Source organism: Cetorhinus maximus, chromosome 2 (genome assembly GCF_964194155.1).
Source record: "Cetorhinus maximus chromosome 2, sCetMax3.hap1.1, whole genome shotgun sequence".
Classification (NCBI taxonomy): Eukaryota; Metazoa; Chordata; class Chondrichthyes; order Lamniformes; family Cetorhinidae; genus Cetorhinus; species Cetorhinus maximus.
This window is the reverse complement of record NC_135880.1, coordinates 217,304,233-217,322,853: the sequence shown is the minus strand read 5'-3', so window position 1 is coordinate 217,322,853 and position 18,621 is coordinate 217,304,233. Positions and strand designations below refer to the sequence as shown.

The 18,621-nt window shown below is 43.2% G+C and overlaps 1 protein-coding gene across 2 annotated transcripts; it reads right to left on the bottom strand.

Annotated features, from left to right (window-relative positions):
- Positions 1 to 5,277: 5,277 nt before the first annotated feature.
- LOC144670237 (palmitoyl-protein thioesterase ABHD10, mitochondrial-like) lies at positions 5,278 to 17,938 on the bottom strand. 2 transcript variants are annotated; one of them, XM_078532733.1, is made up of 5 exons: positions 17,778 to 17,938; positions 16,704 to 16,878; positions 9,464 to 9,575; positions 6,632 to 6,769; positions 5,278 to 5,680 (listed from the first exon to the last, which is right to left on the bottom strand). In XM_078532733.1, the coding sequence occupies exons 2-5, from the start codon at positions 16,874 to 16,876 to the stop codon at positions 5,333 to 5,335; spliced, it is 771 nt and encodes a 256-aa protein (XP_078388859.1). In that variant the 5' UTR covers positions 16,877 to 16,878; positions 17,778 to 17,938; the 3' UTR covers positions 5,278 to 5,332. The 2 variants fall into 2 exon arrangements, with proteins under 2 accessions (XP_078388859.1, XP_078388852.1); XM_078532726.1 differs by lacking the exon at positions 17,778 to 17,938 and adding an exon at positions 17,366 to 17,539.
- Between the last annotated feature and the right edge of the window lie 683 nt (positions 17,939 to 18,621).

Here is an 18,621-nt window from a genome sequence, read left to right as displayed (position 1 = left end):
ACTGGATAATTCTGTTCTGTGGCACTGTTCTTGAGCATGAAGGACTGTGCCTGAATTTATATATATATATATATATATATATATATATGTAAAACACTGGGCGAAGATTTGAGTTGAAATCCCACCTTGAGACGGTTGCTGAAGACCAATATCCCTCAGCAAAGACAAAGAATTGTAAGTCCATTGCTGCATCTGAGTACTTCATATTCTACATCTTTCTGTAACGGTCAGTTGGCTAACCAGATGAAAGTAATTTAGAGAATTTTAGGGTGAATTTGTGGATTATTGCTAATGTCTGTTGCAGCAGGGAATGTACGCCTGGTTATATCAGTGGTGGGAGTAGAGAACTCCAGTATTGTGGCAATATGGGAGACGGTATAGGTTTGAGTTGATCTAGGCTAGTATTTGATTACTCCTTATTCAGAAATCTGAAAACTTATCTTAACAATTTTTAACGTCACTAACTCCGAATCAAAAAATTATATGTCTAACGTATCCAAGGAATGATTACCTTAATGTTTTACAACAATAGTCTTCCCAGAACATTACCTCTTAAAATATTAACCTAAACCATGAACTGGATATTTGTCACATCTGAAAAGGAAGAATGTGCATGGTTACGGGGAGAAGGCAGGGTAATGACACTAGGTGCATTGCTCATTCAGACAGCCAGCACAGACACAACGGGCTGAATGGCTTCCTTCTGTGCTGTAACAATTGTGTGATTCTGTGACTTGTCCATGCATGGGTTTCAGGCTTCAGTTGTGTTAATTGTGTCAGCAATCTGGTGTGTACACATCATCCAAATACCAGGACTGTCTGTAACCAATTGTCCTCCGCATACTTTCTGTTTAAAAAGTTTTGTGAATGCAAAAGGGTTGAAGGGTTCACTTTATGTTTACAAAACTCGTAAAGAATGAAGATTCTGCCTTTGTTTGTGTAGCAGTGGTTCACAGTTTCGGGGCCTTTATTAAAAATTGTTTTGTTTACTTTTATGTAATTTTACTACTTACTGTACAGCTTTGTTTCTGTTGTAACAGAAAACCGTTCAAATATAATAAAGTCCAGAACCTACTTACTTTGTGTCAAGAGACTATATCTTTAGCTTTCTGAATTTCACCCCTCTTCTGGGTGTTGCTGTTAAAACTCCACAAGCAGTTGGTCACTTTCTGGGTCCTCTCCAAGTAATCGTTCTTAATCTGTGAAAGCGGACTGTAAATTTTGGCAGGAAACTTGATCTTGAAGTGAAATCACATCCGATCCCAACCGCCACCCTCGCCTGATCGACAGATTATTGGATGGTGATCAAGAGCAGAAACCCCAATTCATTTTCTTTAACCTAGGTTCTCTGGCACCAGGGAGGGGACAAGTGTAAGAACGGCTCAGGTCGTAATTGGGGACATCGTACCTGAGGAATCATGAATAACACATTGGGAATATCGGTGGACCATCACTATCAAGTGCTCTGTAAATAACTGTTTATAGTTTTTGACAGGAAAATTATCTATTTATGAATGAAAAGTTTTAAAAGGCATGGGGAATGGGACTACGTTCTTTCCGAGCACAGGAATCTTACAGCCTGTAAAATTGTATGAGTAGCCTTTCAGCGACAGTCCCCAATCTCTGTAACTTTGGTTGAAATTCCCACTTGGCCTTTTCTCCAAGGAGACAGCTGAGGCTTCTGAAGATACAGCAGGAGAGCGGGAGGGTCCTCAGAGAAAACACTGGCATATGATCCTCTACATACTCATGAACAAACTACCCCCACATTCTACCCTGCCTGGGATCAGCTAAGAGTGTAGATGCAGGGATTGAACTCAAACCCATCTCAGAATGGAAGAACATGCATTTATATAGCACCTTTCAGAACCTCAGGTAATCTCAAAGCACTTGATGTGCTTTGAGTACTTAAGTACTCTAAAATGTCACTGCTGTAAAGTATTACACGTGGAAAGCGGTCGTTTGGTGGTACAGAACTTGAGTATTGCTGAAAAAAAGAGATCTGTCTAAGCTTTTCGTCTTGCACTCATCAGGACGCTCGCAATATAAGGGGGAAAATAACTATTTTTACTGTATGTGAAGAGAGTGCTGATTGGCTGGCAAGTGGCATTGCCATGGAGAATGCACCACTGATGGTGGCTGACAGTTAGCTGCCAAGCATTATTTGAAATTTAACATCTAACGTTGGACTCTGTGTTTTGAGTTTTGCAAGCACGGGCTGGTTGAGTATGGTCTGTACCCTGCCCATTGCGAACAGCGGTTGGGACATGGTGTTTGGTATAATCCACGGCCTACATGCCTAGCATCACACTGGCACTGAAATTCGTATACCACATTACTCATTTGTGTAGAATGCCTTTTTGCCTTGATGGCAGCATCCTGTTAGTGGCAAATAAGTGTCGAGGGCATAGTGGTATTGTCGCTGGACTAGTAATCCAGAGACCCAGGGTAATGCTCTGGGCACCCGGGTTCAAATCCACGGCAGATGGTGGAATTTGAATTCAATGGCAAAAACACCTGGAATTAAAAAGTCTGATGATGACCATGAAACCATTGTTGATTGTTGTAAAAACCCATCTGGCTCAATAATGTCCTTTAGGGAAGGAAATCTGTCGTCCCACATGTGACTCCAGACCCACAGCAATGTGGTTGACTCTTAACTGGCTGGGCAAGCCACTCAGTTCAAGGGCAATTAGAAACCCTGACTCAATGAAGAGTGCAGGAGGGAATGTCAGGAGCAGCACCAGACATATCTAAAAATGAGATGCTAACTTGGTGAAGCGACAATACAGGACTACTCGCAGCAAGTGATAGAGCTAAGCGATCCCACAACCAACAGATCAGATCTAAACTCTGCAGTCCTGCCACATCCAGTCGCGAATGGCAGTGGACAAATAAACAGCTCACTGGAGGAGGAGGCTCCACAAACATCCCCGTCTTCAATGATGGGGGAGCCCAGCACATCAGTGCGAAAGATAAGGCATTTGCTACAATCTTCAGCCAGAAGTGCGGAGTGGATGATCCAACTCGGCCTCCTCTGGAGGTCCCCAGCACCACAGGTGCCAGTCTTCAGCCAATTCAGTTCACTCCACGTGATATCAACAAACGGTTTAAAGCACTGGATATGGGCCCGGACAATATTCCGGCAATAGTACTGAACTTGCCGTGTCCCTAGCCAAGCTGTTCCAGTACAGCTACAACACTTGCATCTACCCGGTTATGTGGAAAATTGCCCAGGTATGTCCTGCTCACAAAAAGCAGGACAAATCCAAGCCGGCCAATTACTGCCCCATCAATCTACTCACGATCATCAGTAAAGTGGCACTTGCTTAGCAATAACCTGCTCACTGACGCCCAGTTTGGGTTCCACCAGGGCCAGTCAGCTCCTGACCTTATTACAGCCTTGGTTCAAATGTGGACAAAAGAACTGAACTCCGGAGGTGAGGTGTGAGTGACTGCCCTTAACATCAAGGCCACATTTGACTGAGTGTGGCATCAAGGAGCCCGAGCAAAACTGGAATCAATGGGAATCAGGGAGAAAACTCTCCACTGATTAGAGTCATACCTAGCACAAAGGAAGGTGGTTGTGGTTATTGGAGGTCAGTCATCTCAGTTCCAGGACATCACTGCAGGAGTTCCTCAGGGTAGTGTCTAGGCCCAACCATCTTCAGCTACTTCATCAATGACCTTCCTGCCATTGTAAGGTTAGAAGTGGGGATGTTCGCTGATGATTGCACAATGTTCAGCACCATTCGCGACTCCTCAGATACTGAAGCAGTCCATGTCCAAATGCAGCAAGACCTGGACAATATCCAGGCTTGGGCTGACAAGTGGCAAGTAACATTTGCACCACACAATTGTCAGGCAATGACCATCTCCAACAAGAGAGAATCCAACCATCACCCCTTGATGTTCAATGGCATTATCATCATTGAATCCCCACTATCAACATCCTGGGGGTTACCATTGACCAGAAACTGAACTGGACTAGACCAGCTACAAGAGCAAGTCAGAGGCTAGGAATCCTGTGATGAGTAACTCACCTCCTGACTCCCCAAAGCCTGTCCATCATGTACAAGGTGCAAGTCAGGAGGGTGGTGGAATACTTCCCACTTGCCTGGATGAATGCAGCTCCCACAACACTCAAGAAGCTTGAAATTGTCCAGGACAAAGCAGCCCGCTTGATTGGCACCACATCCACAAACATTCACTCCCTCCACCACCAACGAACACTGGCAGCAGTGTGTACCATCTACAAGATGAACTGCAGGAATTCACCAAGGCTCCTTCGATAGCACCTTCCAAACCCATGACCACTACCATCTAGAAGGACAAGGGCAGCAAACACATGTGAACACCATCCCTTGCAAGTTCCCCTCCAAGCTACTCACCATCCTGACTTGGAAATGTATCGCTGTTCCTTCACTGTTGCTGGGTCAAAATCCTGGAATTCCCTTCCTAACAGCACTGTGGGTGTACCTACACCATATGGACTGCAGAGGTTCAAGAAGGCAGCTCACCACCACCTTCTCAAGGGGAACTTGGGATGGGCAATAAATGCTGGACCAGCCAGCGAAACCCACAACCCGTGAATGAATATTTTAAAAATGCCACTTGTGTTGCTGCTGCATAGTAGCAGCGTGAAACAGCCAGCTTCACCTGTAGTTCAAATTTTTTGAGATACCTTAGTCTTCCAGGGTAATCTGATGTAGACTGGGCACTTTTCAGAGCTGAAAGTGACAGCCTAAGGCCAGTTCCTGAGATGGTGTGATACACAGTGCAAAGCGATTTGAGCAGGGTAGCCACTATCCTGCGGGATGCCTTTGATGCGCCCTATTTCAGCATCAAGCTTGAATGGTAAACAAATGGCTCGGGCCCTATTTACAAGGTTGCCAATAAGACCAATCTTATAGTATGTGGAACTGTAGGAATCTCAACACGTGTATTGACCAGTGAAGGTAGGCTTGCGGTAAACCATGGTAGAGAATTCCCTGGAAAGTGCCATAAAACAAATCAATGAGGGAACTTTGAGAGCCCTGTATATATTCTATATCCTTGCTAATCGGGTTGAAGTTGCCTTTCCACTGGTGAAGTAGTTCAGTAGCAAAACTGTTTTTAACGTGAGGATTTATGGGCAGTTATTCAAAGTTCTTATTTGCTGCAGTTCTTTTGTCTAACTGCATCTCCTGTAATCTAAGGATGTGACATCTAGTTTGTCAGCTGCAGCTGTTTAATTTTATCCCCCACTATATATAACAAGAAGAACACAGGTGAAGCTCTGGTTAATCATTTTAATTAATACTAACCAACAATAGATCCAGCTCAACATTTTTCATTTCAGATCTTTTTGGGTTAATTTGTGCAGTAGGTCACTAACAACAGTGACCAGCAGCTTGATGTCATCACTCTGCGACATGCGGTGGTCACCACTCCTTCGGAGGATGACATCCACGTCTTCACTTGTGAGCCGTTCCGCGACCTGGATGGAATTCTGCCAGGGGACGACCTCGTCCCTCATGCCGTGGATGAGCCGCACCGGGCAGGAGATGTCGATGCTGCTTTGTAGCACACAGTGCTCCTCTGCCTCCTTTAAAAAGTTATACTTCACCGTGTAGAAGCCGCTGGCACTAGACTTAGACGGCATCTTACACTCGCCTGTCTTCGCAGCCTCCAGTCTCAGCTGCCAATGCAAGGAGGGAGGAAAAGTAAACACCAAAATTGAGCACGTACGTCAAGTGAGGAGCATTGGTAATCTCTCCCATTTATAACAAACGTTACAAGGGCTTTGTGACACATTCCATTCACCTGCATCACTTTACGTGCACTAGCACTGTGGAAACACTTAAATACAACTTAAAGGAAAGTATAGCTTAGGAGGGAGTATCGTTAGCTTAAACTAGCCAGCCCTGGCATTCATTGCTCTTAATACTGCAAATCTGGGACAGCATAAAAACAGGGCATGATACATTTTTATGCCCATCTTCCCCGCACCCCCCCGACCCCAATATAAAATGGGGAGTACAGTACTTGGAATAAAAACACCTGGGAACGGAAAGAAAATGGGATGTGGGGTGATCTTAGCTTCCTGAAGACTGGGAAGGCATTTTTGAACATCCAAACAAAACTATAGTTGAATAAATGTACAAGGTTTTAATAAATGGCAGGGAGTGTTAAAAACTTCATAATGTATAACATGAACCCTGTAACACTCAGGCCAAAGCTTGAATGCTTCTGCACTGCTCAGTCCTGGTAAATAAGTAAGCTGTCGTAAAATCTTAATACCTTGAGCGTGTATAATGTGAATTATATACTGAAATTGTACGTCTAGAAAAAGTGTTGGGGGAGTGAATGGGGCCAGTGCACTGACAATCTATACTTAGACTGGGTATGTAATTATCCATAATAAAAACAGAAATGGTAGCAAATATAGTGTCTTTGAAAAGAAAAGACACTGTTTGAGTACGTAGCCTTTGTCACAAATTCTAAAGGTTCATCTGCCTTGTCTCTTTACAGATACTGTATCATTTCAGCAATTTCTGCCTTTATTTCAGATGCACGGCACTTTGCAATACTTTTCCCCCATTTTTATTCACTCAACAATTTAAATGTTTGTGCATTTTCAATCTCCTACCTCAGAGGGGAGCTGCTTGAAAGCAGATACAAAGCGATCAGCTGCTGTTGCTACGCCAACCATTCCAGCCACTCTCTCTGGCCTCGCAAGGGAAGCCAACAACATGAGCCAACCTCCCATGCTCGAGCCAACAAGAATCTGAAATATTGAGGATAGAAGGAGGAGGGTCAGTCAGCCAAGGCATGAACGTAACATCTTAACATCTCCAAGTTTGGGGATAGTATATAGAACAGTGAGAAAAGCAATACAGGTATCCCCTGATTAAAGAGCATTCTAAAAATTTGTTTTCATTTCAGCCTTATTTATAAACTAGGGAAGTTCTCCGAATAACGCAGCCTCCAATTTCGTTTTAGCGCGGTTACTGCACGTGTTCAGTCATTTTATTTTAATAAACAAACCACCACTTCCCATCCCAGACCCTTCCGCTCGCTGCTTCCGTCCCCTCCCTCTCGCAGCGCCCTTCCCCCGACACTCTCATTTGCCACTTCCCTCCTGTTCGCTGCTTTGTCCTGCTCGCCACACCCCTCCCGAGCCCTCCCCGTGAGCGAGGGCTTGGAAGAGAGGTGGCGAGGAAAAGGAAAGCAAGAAAGGGAGGGAATGAGTGGGAGGGAGAGAACACGAGACAGAAGAGGATGGTGTGTCGGTGGCGGGGGGGGGGGTGTCAGGGGGTGGGGGGAAGTAGCGAGTGAGGTAAGTAGCTAGAGTTAGTAAGGTCGTAAGAGTTAGTAAGGTCGTAAGAGTTAGTAAGGCAGTTAGGTTCAAGGCAGTCAATAGGTTTTTAATGTAAAAATTGCAGGTCAGGAATGTAACCCACTCTTATAACACGCTTTCTTACAGAAAAGTGATTTTCATTTGGCACCTTTTTGTTTAACGCCATTTTTCAGGAGTGTTAAATGAAGGATAGCTGTGTTGGCCCCCTCAAATGCAATCTCTACATTTTCTAAAAGATGCCAATTTTGGAGGGAAGTGTACAAGGTCAAATAATACCACTAGCCTAGTAGAGCCAATTCTATCTAGATTATCTCGATACATGTATTCACTCACTGTTGCCTTCCTTATCGGGGTTGTCAATCTTCCAGGATTGTCCTGGGGTCTGCAGCTATTAAAAATTAACCTCCTGATCACTGGTGTGCACAACGCAGAAGGGAAAACATGGAGGCCTTACAATCTTGCGTGCTGCCCGAAATCTAGCAAGGCCTTTTTTAGATGACAAATTCCAACATCCAATGAAGACAATTTCTTTAAAAAAAAGTTTTGATTGGACATTTGCTAATGTCCCACCTCCTGCACCCCCACAACTGCACAACCCCCACCCCCCGGCACCCCTCGGCAACTGCACCCACCATCACCCACCCACACACCCCCCCACCCCACCGCCGCCAAACCCTTTCCTCCTCAAAGCACCATCCCTTTAATTCTGGAGATGCTGGTTACCCTCCAGCACCTCACTCAGGTTGCCCTCTACACACAAGAGCCCGAATAGCTAATTGCTGTCCAGCTATGCGACCAAGCCTGATTCAGTCCCAGATGACATCCAGTCTGTGGCAGGGCTGTTATTCATTGCCCACATACCCCTCTGAGTTAGGGGGAGGGTTAAGATAAGCCTGATTGTATGGCAGAGGTCAGCGCACGCAATGTACAGGTGTAGGCATCAGGTGAGGACTGAAGCATGCTTGGCTCTGACAGGCCAGTGGTTAAAACACTGCCAACAGTCACTGGTAAGGTACACACATAAAGGATGACCATCTTTTTTGCATGGATCAGATTGTAACTGAAAGCGAATGCAAGGCTTTTTTTGTTAATCTTCCAAGCTATAACTACTGGAAGGTCTCCAAGTTTCTCTCATGACAACCATGTGCTTAGTCTCTAGCCAAGGTTAATTGCCCCATGTGGGAAACCACGGGCGTCATTCGCCCATGAGGTGGCACAATGCATTGGTAATCCAGTGTTCTATTCTCCGGTGCCAATGTAGGCAGCAGTTTAGTTTAAAAATAGAGTTAAGTACATATCTAGATGGCAGATGACTTTTGAACAAACCATCAACATCCATAATGGCTCTGCAGGTAATAACACTAACGTCTTACAGAGTTCACACGGAGTTGCAAGATCCCAGTTTCAACCCTTTGATACTACTGAGTTGTCTGATATCAGTGGAGGTGCCAGTAGGGATGCTACAGCACCAACTAGTCGCATTTACATAGCACCTTTAATGTAGTAAAATATCTCCGAGGCGCTTCACAGAAATGTAATCAGGCAAGGTTTGAAACTGAACCACATAAAATTATTAGGACAACTGACCAAAACCTTGGTCAAAGAGGTAGGTTTTAAAGGGTATCCTAAAAGAGGAGCATGCAGTAGAGAAGTGGTGAGGTTTAGGAAGGGAATTGCAAAGCTTAGGACTTAGATGGATGAAAGGTTGGCCGCCATTGTTCAGCGAAGGAAAATCAGAGATGCACAAGAATTGGAGGAACGCAGAGATCTTGAAGGGTCGGAGTAGGTTACAGAGATTGGGATGGGGGTGGGGGGTGAGGTCATGGAACGATTTGAACACAAGAATGAGAATCGCAACAGCCTACAGTTGAATGTTAATGCTCACTATTCAGGCTTTAGCCAGGTATTGGAGTGCTGTCAGTACTCTTGGAACTGAATCCCACCACGAATGACCACTTCAAGGGAAAAGAGAGGGGAAGGTAAAGGGTGTGGAGGGGGTGGTAAAAAATAAACAAATGATTGCTATATCACAATGAATGTAGGAAAAAGGAAATTAGATCCAACTTGGTAGAAGAGCAAAGATAATAATTTAGATATAGCACATGGGTTTCCAGTGCTGACCTGAGGTCCTGTGGTGAGATTGTCCAAAACCGTTAGCACATCATTCTTCCAATCTCTTAACATGCAATCGTCAGAATTTCCTTCAGAGCTGCCACAGCCTGTGTAATCGAACCTAGACAAAGAAGCATAGACTAGTCCAGATAAATGATTAACTATTCAAAAAAAATGTCGACCTAAATTAATACTCTATGAGCATGATCTACATCATGACCTCATAACTTCTCCATTTTACACTCCAAGTGTTAATTTTACATCAGTAAAGATATGGGAGTCACTACAAAGCAGCTGTGATAAGTTAATCTATTTTATCAGATATGGAACGGTATTAAGGTTACAATGTGTGGGTGGCCTAACAGTTCAATAACAGTACAATACTGGACTTTCAGGGCAGGAGGGAGGGTGCCGGACTTATAGTTTCATCAATGCCTTTGAACAACATCAAGGAACATCTTTGGACAGACCACAAATCCGGTTCCCTGGCCTCTTGGCAATTCCCATTGTCAAGTTGTTTTTAATCTTAGCTAGATAGATAAATCAATCATCAAAGGCATTTTTTTCCAAATCAGCCCAGGAGAACAAAGGGCGTCTATATCACTACGCTTCAAATGTTCAGTTATATCACCGTGATTTTAAATCACTGTGGCTTTGAAAAGGCTGCTACGGAGCACTGGAACTTTGGATCTAAAATGGTCTCCACTCATTTTACTGAAATATAAAATGGCTGTTCAGAGATGCTTCTGTTGTAGAGGCACAGAACTCTTTCTTCTGTGTGTGAATTAGATTACGTACTTTAAATTATATAAGCAATTAATGTTATGATTCCCAGTCTGGAGATACTGTTGAACAAGCTAAAGTTCCAGGCAACGTGTGTTTACCTGTTCATGGTGCATTTCTTTGTGATATATGTGGTACAAGCTTAAGAAAAGAGTAAAAAAAATCAGCAGTCACATATGAAAACATATTGTTACTTTAACCATGTTTAATTAATAGTCCTTTATTCAAAAGGAACCAAGAGCATCGAAAAAGAGGATTTTCCTGGGTTTAGCAATTCTGCTTAAATTTTTTGGGGTTTGCCAAGTAGCAAGACGTAGTCAGAATCTTTGCAATCAGCGTTAATTGTTAGACCCAGGCTATCTTAATTCTGCTAGTGTTATGACCACATGAGAAGAGATGAAATGGCTCCCCTATCCCATCACTCCAAGTCTAATCGTAATAGTGTTTTTTGCGAATTTATAAAGATCAAGGTATTAAAGTGTTGTTTGGTAGTACAGAACTTGAGTATTGCTGAAGAAAATAGACCTGTCTAAGCTTTTAGTCTTGCACTCATCAGGACACTTGCAAGAATACCTATATAAGGGGGAAAACAACAATTTATACTGTATGTGAAGAGAATGCTGATTGGTTGGCAAGTGACATTGCCATGGAGAATGCACCACTGGTTGTGGCTGACAGTTAACTGCCAAGCATTGTTTGAAACTTAAACCAGGCAGCTTGACCCTAATTGGTCAAGGCATTGCCCCGAGGAATGAGTCAGCGAATGGCTATCACTTATTTTGTTTAGCTGAAACAGCACAATATATGTACATATTCTTTCTATCTGTGAAGAACAGGGCCCTGTGTATTAACATATGTAGCTTCCAGTACACACAAACGCGCCACATTGCCAGCCCGACTACAATCTTAAATTGGTTGTCAGCGTATTCTTAGCACATTGAAGATTATTTAGCAAATGTTGGCCAATGTGCTAAGAATTATGCTGACAACCAATTTAAGATTGTCAGTCGGGCTCACAGTGTGGCGCTTGTATGTACTGGAAGCTACATATATTAATACACGGCCCTGTTCTTCGCAGACAGAAAGAACATGTACATATACTATGCCTGCTTCAGCTAAACACAATAAGTGATAGCCATTCGCTGACTCATTCCTCAGGGCAATGTCTTGACCAATCAGGGTCAAGCTGCCTGGTTTAAATTTCAAACAATGCTTGGCAGTTAACTGTCAGTTACCAGGAGTGGCGCATTCTCCATGGCAATGCTACTTGCCAACCAATCAGCACTCTCTTCACATATAGTATAAATTGTTGTTTTCCCCCTCATATTGGTATTCTTGTGGGTGTCCTGATCAATGCCAGATGAGAAGCTTAGGCATAAAGGTAATAAATCAATGGCTATGCTTAACCATTGATTGCAAAGAAAGGCTTTCTTGAGTTTAAACAAAAGGGGCTCTTTTTTTTACTGAGTTAAAAACCCACCCAAGTAAAGATAAAAGATGTTTAAAATGCGTCTTGACATTTGATGCACACACACAAAATTACAAGTTATGTGGTAGGAGGTTACTTTCTGGCCAGATTAAAATTCACTGACAAAAAGGTAAACAAAAAAAAGAGAGTTCACCGTTTGAGTCCTTCACTGGCATCCGTGGCCAGAGCAGAATTTTTCCACAGCAGTCTTGAAATTTCAGTGCAGTTAAAGCCAATGTAAAGTGCGTTTTCTGAAGGCAGTCTTTTTTTTAAAAATGTAATCTATCTTGTCCTAAAGTCGACGATTTTTGCACCTGATGCTCCTTTGATTTGAAAATTGATACCTCTCTCTATGTTGGATTTCAAACTGTAATAGAGACAGGGTCTTGAATTTGAGAGAGGAGGGGGAGAGAAATGATTACTGCTCTATTGGCAGATTTCTTCTGGACCCTAGCTTAGGTGTTGTAATAAAAGACATCCAAAAATGGTTATTCTAGTCACATGACTTATCTCCCCATAATGTTTACAGAAGGTAACTGATTAGCTCATTTCTAGACAGGCTGTGACTATTGTTTTATGGTTTAAATGATTAGATTCTGTAATGTTCCAGCCTTTAACTCTTGAATGATCCATCTTCCAGCTTGATAAGATAGGAAGGACACCTTCCATATGGTATTGTCCCAGTAGACTTTCTGTCTCCACTTGAAAGGTAGCTTTATAGAAATGCAAATGGTAGTTCCCTACAGTTTAAGTTCATCGTTTGTAGTAGTTCTTGACATCAGCAGGTGCAAAATTCCATAAGAGGCTGTCTTGTCATGTCTTAATTGTAATTCACATAGGAACCTTCCAGAAACTGGTCACCTTGTAACACCAGGTGTCAGGTGACTTGTGGCAGCCATTTTAAGTCCGTGTCTTTGCTTGCTTTTTAAAAGCCCTTTAAAAAGCAGTTCAACATATACTTAACCAGCCGATGAAATTAAAGATTAAGATCACAGATGCACATGTCACATCACTGTGACAGTAGGCAGAAAGCAAAAGTCAGGAATTTCAGTCTGTAATGGATTCAATCCAGCATGACAAGTCATGTGAGCATCAAGGTAACGTTTGTAAAAACAATAAAAGGGAACAGAAACGCTCTCTGAAATGGGCCAGTAAGAGGAGTAAGAAAATGACCTGGGGTGACTTACCATCTGATCTTGCCTGTCTTTGATGGGAAAATGCCTGAATACTATTGGCTTCCCTCTTGAGTTACGTTTGGAAACACAACATGCAGAGATCGTGAGCACAAGCCTGTGTCTGACCACCCCTTGAATCTCCAACAATTACACAAAATACTGGAAGGTCGACCAAGGGCCTTTCCGCCCGGAACTTACTTCTGGCAGAGGAGGGAAGGCATCGGTTATCGGTCCCGATGCCAACCCACCTAAATTTTCCAGCTCTCCTGCATCCTTCCTCATCCCCTGAGGGAGCAGAAGGTTCCAGATTAACTCTGTTTTGCTCCACAGATGCTGCCTGACCTGAGTTTTTCCAGCATTTTTGATTATTTCAAACTCCAGCACTTTGCCTGGAAAGACTGTCAAACTCCTTCTTTACATGTGAGAGCCCTCAAACTATTAATTCTGTCACGTTTTACCAATTATTGAGACATGTGGTTAAGTGCATGGTGGGGACAGTTTTGTATTACTATTAAGCAGTTATTTATTTGCTCCCATGGAAATTGTAGTAAATCATACAAATCACAAAAGGAAACAAACAGATGTAGAAGAGTCTGGTATTAATAAAGCTTGCAGATGTCATTGTTTTAATTTGAAGTCTTTATAAGCACATGCACATTACATGTTTTGAAAGCATCAACTTTGGCTGCAACCCAAGTACAAGGGGGTGAAGTTCCTCACAGCAAAAAAACCTGCAGCGCATATTTCACCCCATAATTAGCAAGTTCACTATCCCTGCAAAGTGCAAATTACAAACCTGGACATTCCCATGATTGGGGGTCTGACTGGGGCAAAGTAAGGCAGGCTAGATGGGCCAGCCTGCCTTTCTGTCCTTCTTCATGTACAGGAATGTTAGAAAACCGGGAGAAAAACAGACAAACCCCCTGCTTTTCTTGAAAAGGGGAATTGCGTACTCGTCAAGGTCTCTAGTACCTTTCACAAGGAGTTGAAACGATGAACAATGAAGACCCACTAGTCAAGCAGTGCAAAGGTCAGCCTCTCCTACTCATCACTCAGCGCTAGTTAGTCCTTCAGTTCATAGAGCAGTGCACTCTCACAAATGTTTCGAGCCTCATCAATTTCTTTGGCCACGCTTTGAACATTGCAAATGTAATTCAAAATGCATTCCTCCTGTGAAGTACTCCCTTTGGAACTGTAATAATCCCACATACCTAGGCATAGGGCATGGTATAAATATAATAACCCTTTATCAGACTTAAATGTAAACGCAGCTACCAAATACATAGTGGTATTTAAATATGAAACATCATAGCCTTAAAAACACTTATAGCCACCCACGCAACCATCCTCTGTGAAACAAAACGTCAGCCTCAGCTCAGTAGCAGCACTCACTTCTGGCTCAGAAAGCTGCAAGTTCTAGCCCTATTCCAGAGACCTAACTACCTAACCTCGTCTGACACTTCACTGATATGCTGTGGGAAATTCCCACTTCTGGTTGAGACTTTAAACTGAAGTCCTGACCATGCCCCCTTAGGTGGACATAAATTATCTAATGTCATTCTTCAAATCCAGAGGGAGCTTTCCTGATGTCCTTGACCAATATTTATCTCTCAACCAACACCATCACAAACAGATTATTTCATTATTTTTGCAGTATTTTGTTTTAATTCACCCATGGGATGGGCGTGTCGCTGGCTGGGCCAGCATTTATTGCCCACTCCTAGTTGCCCTTGCGAAGGTGGTGGTGAGCCGCCTTCTTGAACCGCTGCAGTCCATGTGGTGCAGGTACACCCACAGTGCTGTTAGGGAGGGAGTTCCAGGATTTTGACCCAGTGACAGTGAAGGAATAGCCGATATATTTCCAATTCAGGATGGTGTGTGTGACTTGAAGGGGGACTTGCAGGTGGTGGTGTTCCCAACACCTGCTGCCATTGTCCTTCTAGGACAATAAATCATTGTGACTATACATCATTGGCTGTGAAGTGCTTTGAAGTGTCCTCAGCCCTTGAACAGCTCTTTCAATGCAAGTTCTTTCTTTCATTCCCACACCAGCGGAATGGGCCATCAAGCACGGTGGATACCAGCAACAGCTTTGGAATCTCAAAATGTTGAATGTTTTGAGGTGAGGTTTGCACACTTTATGAGGTGATTGTGATTTCACTGTACAAAGTGCTTAATAAAAAGGAACCAATTAAAACGTGAAGAAATAGCTGATATTAATTTCGATCGAGAATAAATTTCACTTTAAAAGTTCATCTGCTAATCAGGATTATTTATTGGGCAAATATATTTTCTGCGAGTGCTTAGTAACAGATTCAACAGAACAGATTTAGTCCAATGGCCGAACATTGTGATCAATGAGTGAAAAGCAGCTGAATAGATTGCCAACGATTGAAATGCGGAACATTTTGCAGAGTAGGTCAACAGGACATTATGTGAATTGTCTGTCCCTCTCATTGCTGTTCTGTTTTATTTACCTAATTGGTCATTTTGATTAACTAAGTTAGTCGGCTGCAGGAACATCTGAATGTCAACGTTTCAGCTCAGCAAGCAGGGTTAACAATCTGCTGCACCAATGATTTTATCGTTCTACACTATTTCAAGTCATTTATTTTCTTCCTTGCTTTACGTTTCCAGCAATTAAGTATTTCAGAAACCTATTTTGTTAGTCATGTATCTGGAGGCCTCTTTCATGCCTCACAGCCCCAGATATTGAAGTGTAAATGCCAACAGGGGTGGGGGGGGGGTGTCAATCTCACTGTGCTGGTGATAATGGACAGATTTGCAACCTTGTGTGGGTGGGCTTAACATCGGAGGGGGAAAGCTGAGGCCAGAGGGTGTGACCAGCTGCATACGGGAGTTTGGAAGCTAAACTTTGAGATGCAATTTATCATTTTTTCTAGTGATTTTTAATAAGTAATCTGGACATTAAAAAAAATGTCTAAAACTTTAGTGATTTCACAGTACAAATCAAGCTCCTGTTGCAAACAGCAATTATGACAGCTTACACCCAGAGGGAATGGGAATGAAGTGGAGGCTCCTCCAATTGGCCAATAATCCCACTATAATTTATATTTTTATAATCCTGATCTGTTCATTATAGATCTGGCGGTGGTGTAGTGGTATTGTCACTGGACTGGTAATCCAGAGGCCCAGGGTAATGCTCTTGGGTTTGAATCCCACCACAGCAAACAGTGGACTCTGAATTCAATGGATATCTGGAATGAAAAGTCTAACGGTGACCATGAAACCATTGTTGACTGTCGTTAAAAACCCATCTGGTTCACTAATGTCCTTTAGGGAAGGAAATCTGCTGTCCTCACCTGGTCTACATGTGACCAACAGCAATGTGCTTGACTCTTAAAAATGCCCTCTGAACATGGGCAATTAGGGATGGGCAATAAATGCTGGCCTAGCCAGTGATGCCCACATCATCCCACGAACGAATGAAAATAAAGTACAGATGAGGGATGCCATTCAGCCCATCTATTTCATCCATGTTTCATGTAATTTCTCACTGCTTTAAATGGCTCAGCAAGTCAAAGAAACTTTCCAGAGTTCTTTTGATCCCTATTGGCCCTGGGTTTTTCCCCTGGTTTCCTGCCTCTCCCAAGAGGCCAAAGGGGTTACAAACCATCTCAAATTGGGTAGGGGTAGGTTTGATGCACCAGCTGATCCTTCCATATCCTTACATTAAAAACCAAAAGCCCTCAGCACAATATCTAACTGCCACTTCAATGATTGGCTTTTGCTTCACCACCCTATTCAGAAGCCCATTCCAAGAATTTAACATCTTTGTGTGTTTATAACTTTGAGACAGCACCTGACAAAGGAGTACCCAGCTGAACGACAGAAGTCTTCCAAAGCCAGTGCTTTCTCTCCATTCATACTGGACTTGAATCCTGACAGATACACAACTCCAGGGCTCTGCGCAGAAATCCTGTGATAGGCCAGACGAGGTAAGGACAGCCTCGTGAGGTACTGAGCAGCAGACATCTCTGTAACATGGAGAAAGAAGTCATTTGCTGCTGTAAGTAAGGACATATTTCTAACAACCCAAAATACAAGCCAACACTCTGAAGTCATTTTGGGAGGTTTTTTTTGCCTTATTTTCACTATCGTCCAAAGTAGTTAACATCACTTTGTTAAAAAAAAAATTCTAATGATTTCAACAAAAATAAACAGTAAAATATTTCCATATGCAAATCTGGACAGTGAATCACAAGCAAGCTATTTGAATGTGGGGACATCACAACCTGGCACAGCACTGTGTTTACCCAAAGTTCAATCACACACTTTACCTATAGGCTAATGGGAGCCTCTTACGTTATACTCTTACACATAATGTACAGCACACAAAAAAAAACAGGCCATTCGGCGCAACAAGTCCATGGGAGTGTCCTCCTACCTCCCAACCCTATCCACACAACCTTCCATGCTTTTCTCCCTCCCTGGTCCAAGGATGAGCAAGCATAAACATGGCACCCAAAATGCCTGCTCTGGTGGAAGTCAATCCGGAAGAGAGAGAGACTGAGCTGGCTGGGATCCCCTTGGTTTGTGGGGCTTGTTCCCTAAGTGCGGCCACCTCCTCGAACCACTGCACATGTGGCGCAGGTCCACCCACAGTGCTCCCAGGGAGTTGACCCAGCGACAGTGAAGGAATGGGTGATATGGTCCCAAGTCAGGAAGGTGCGGCATTCCCTGAATAGTGGGTCAGCCTTCAAAACTGCACCCTGGAGGGTGTTTATAAGGGTCTTTATTCTACCACACAGTGTGCAGTCAATATTCTCTCTCTCTCTCTCTCTCTCCCTCTGCCCTCCTGGTTGACATCATTGACTCAGTCCTCATCCCCCTCATTGGGACTTAGGGTTGTTTCAGTTTCTGTTGCCCAATGTACCCAAATCCCAGCAGCTCGTCCAGCCCACACTGTGTGGAGGGGGCGGCAGCTCCCAGTCCGCAGCTCCGGGTTCGCAGGTAGGGACGGACCTGGACCCGAACCCAGAACCCCGAACCCAGACCAGAACAGAAGCAAAACAGAAACAGAACCTTCACCTTAGCCTCGATTAGAGCTACGGACAGGCAACAGGGACAAAAACACAAATAAGGAGCGTTTCCTCCGCTTCCTTTCTCGCAATGTTCTCTCTCTCTCGCTCTTCCCTCTCTCCTTCCATTGCTCACCTATAAGTTTAATTTCTAGTGTTCTATTTATTTATTTCGCGGTTCCTCTGTTCAATCTATTATTTCAATTACTAATTCGTCCAACTCGTTTATTATGTGTTGCTGGGAATGCATTAAGATATGTTTACTGAGGCTTTTAAAATTAATTCCAGTTAATTATTTAATTGCATACATTTTATTAAAAGCCATTCGTTAATTCATTCATCCTTTCACCTGGTGCATTTTTAATGAGCACTAGTGAATTGCATGTGGTATCGCCTCCAGCTAATTAATGGATATAAAGAACGTGTTACATTTATATAACACCTTTGAACGATGCTTAAAATTATATGTCTGAGGTCTTGACCTTCTCCCGGTTAACTTGTTTTACATTCTTACCCTTATTATTTCTGAAATAATCAGTATTTTGTTTAACAGGTAGTTATTGCTGAAGAAAGAGACATGTCCAAGCTTCAGGACACTTGCAAGAATGCCAGTATCAGGGGAAAACAACAATTTATACTATGTGCGAAGAGAGTGCTGATTGGTTGGCAAGTGGACTCTGATTGGTAGAGGCGTTACCA

Bases quoted from the DNA above. Each gene is read 5' to 3' on its own strand.
- LOC144670237 (XM_078532733.1), bottom strand. From the start codon at position 16,876: ATGTCTGCTGCTCAGTACCTCACGAGGCTGTCCTTACCTCGTCTGGCC. The intron at 9,576-16,703 runs GTGCTGTCTCAA...TTCTTTGTCTAG, and splicing joins GCTGGGTACTCCTTTGTCAG to GTTCGATTACACAGGCTGTG. The intron at 6,770-9,463 runs GTCAGCACTGGA...TCAATATTTCAG, and splicing joins ATCTCACCACAGGACCTCAG to ATTCTTGTTGGCTCGAGCAT.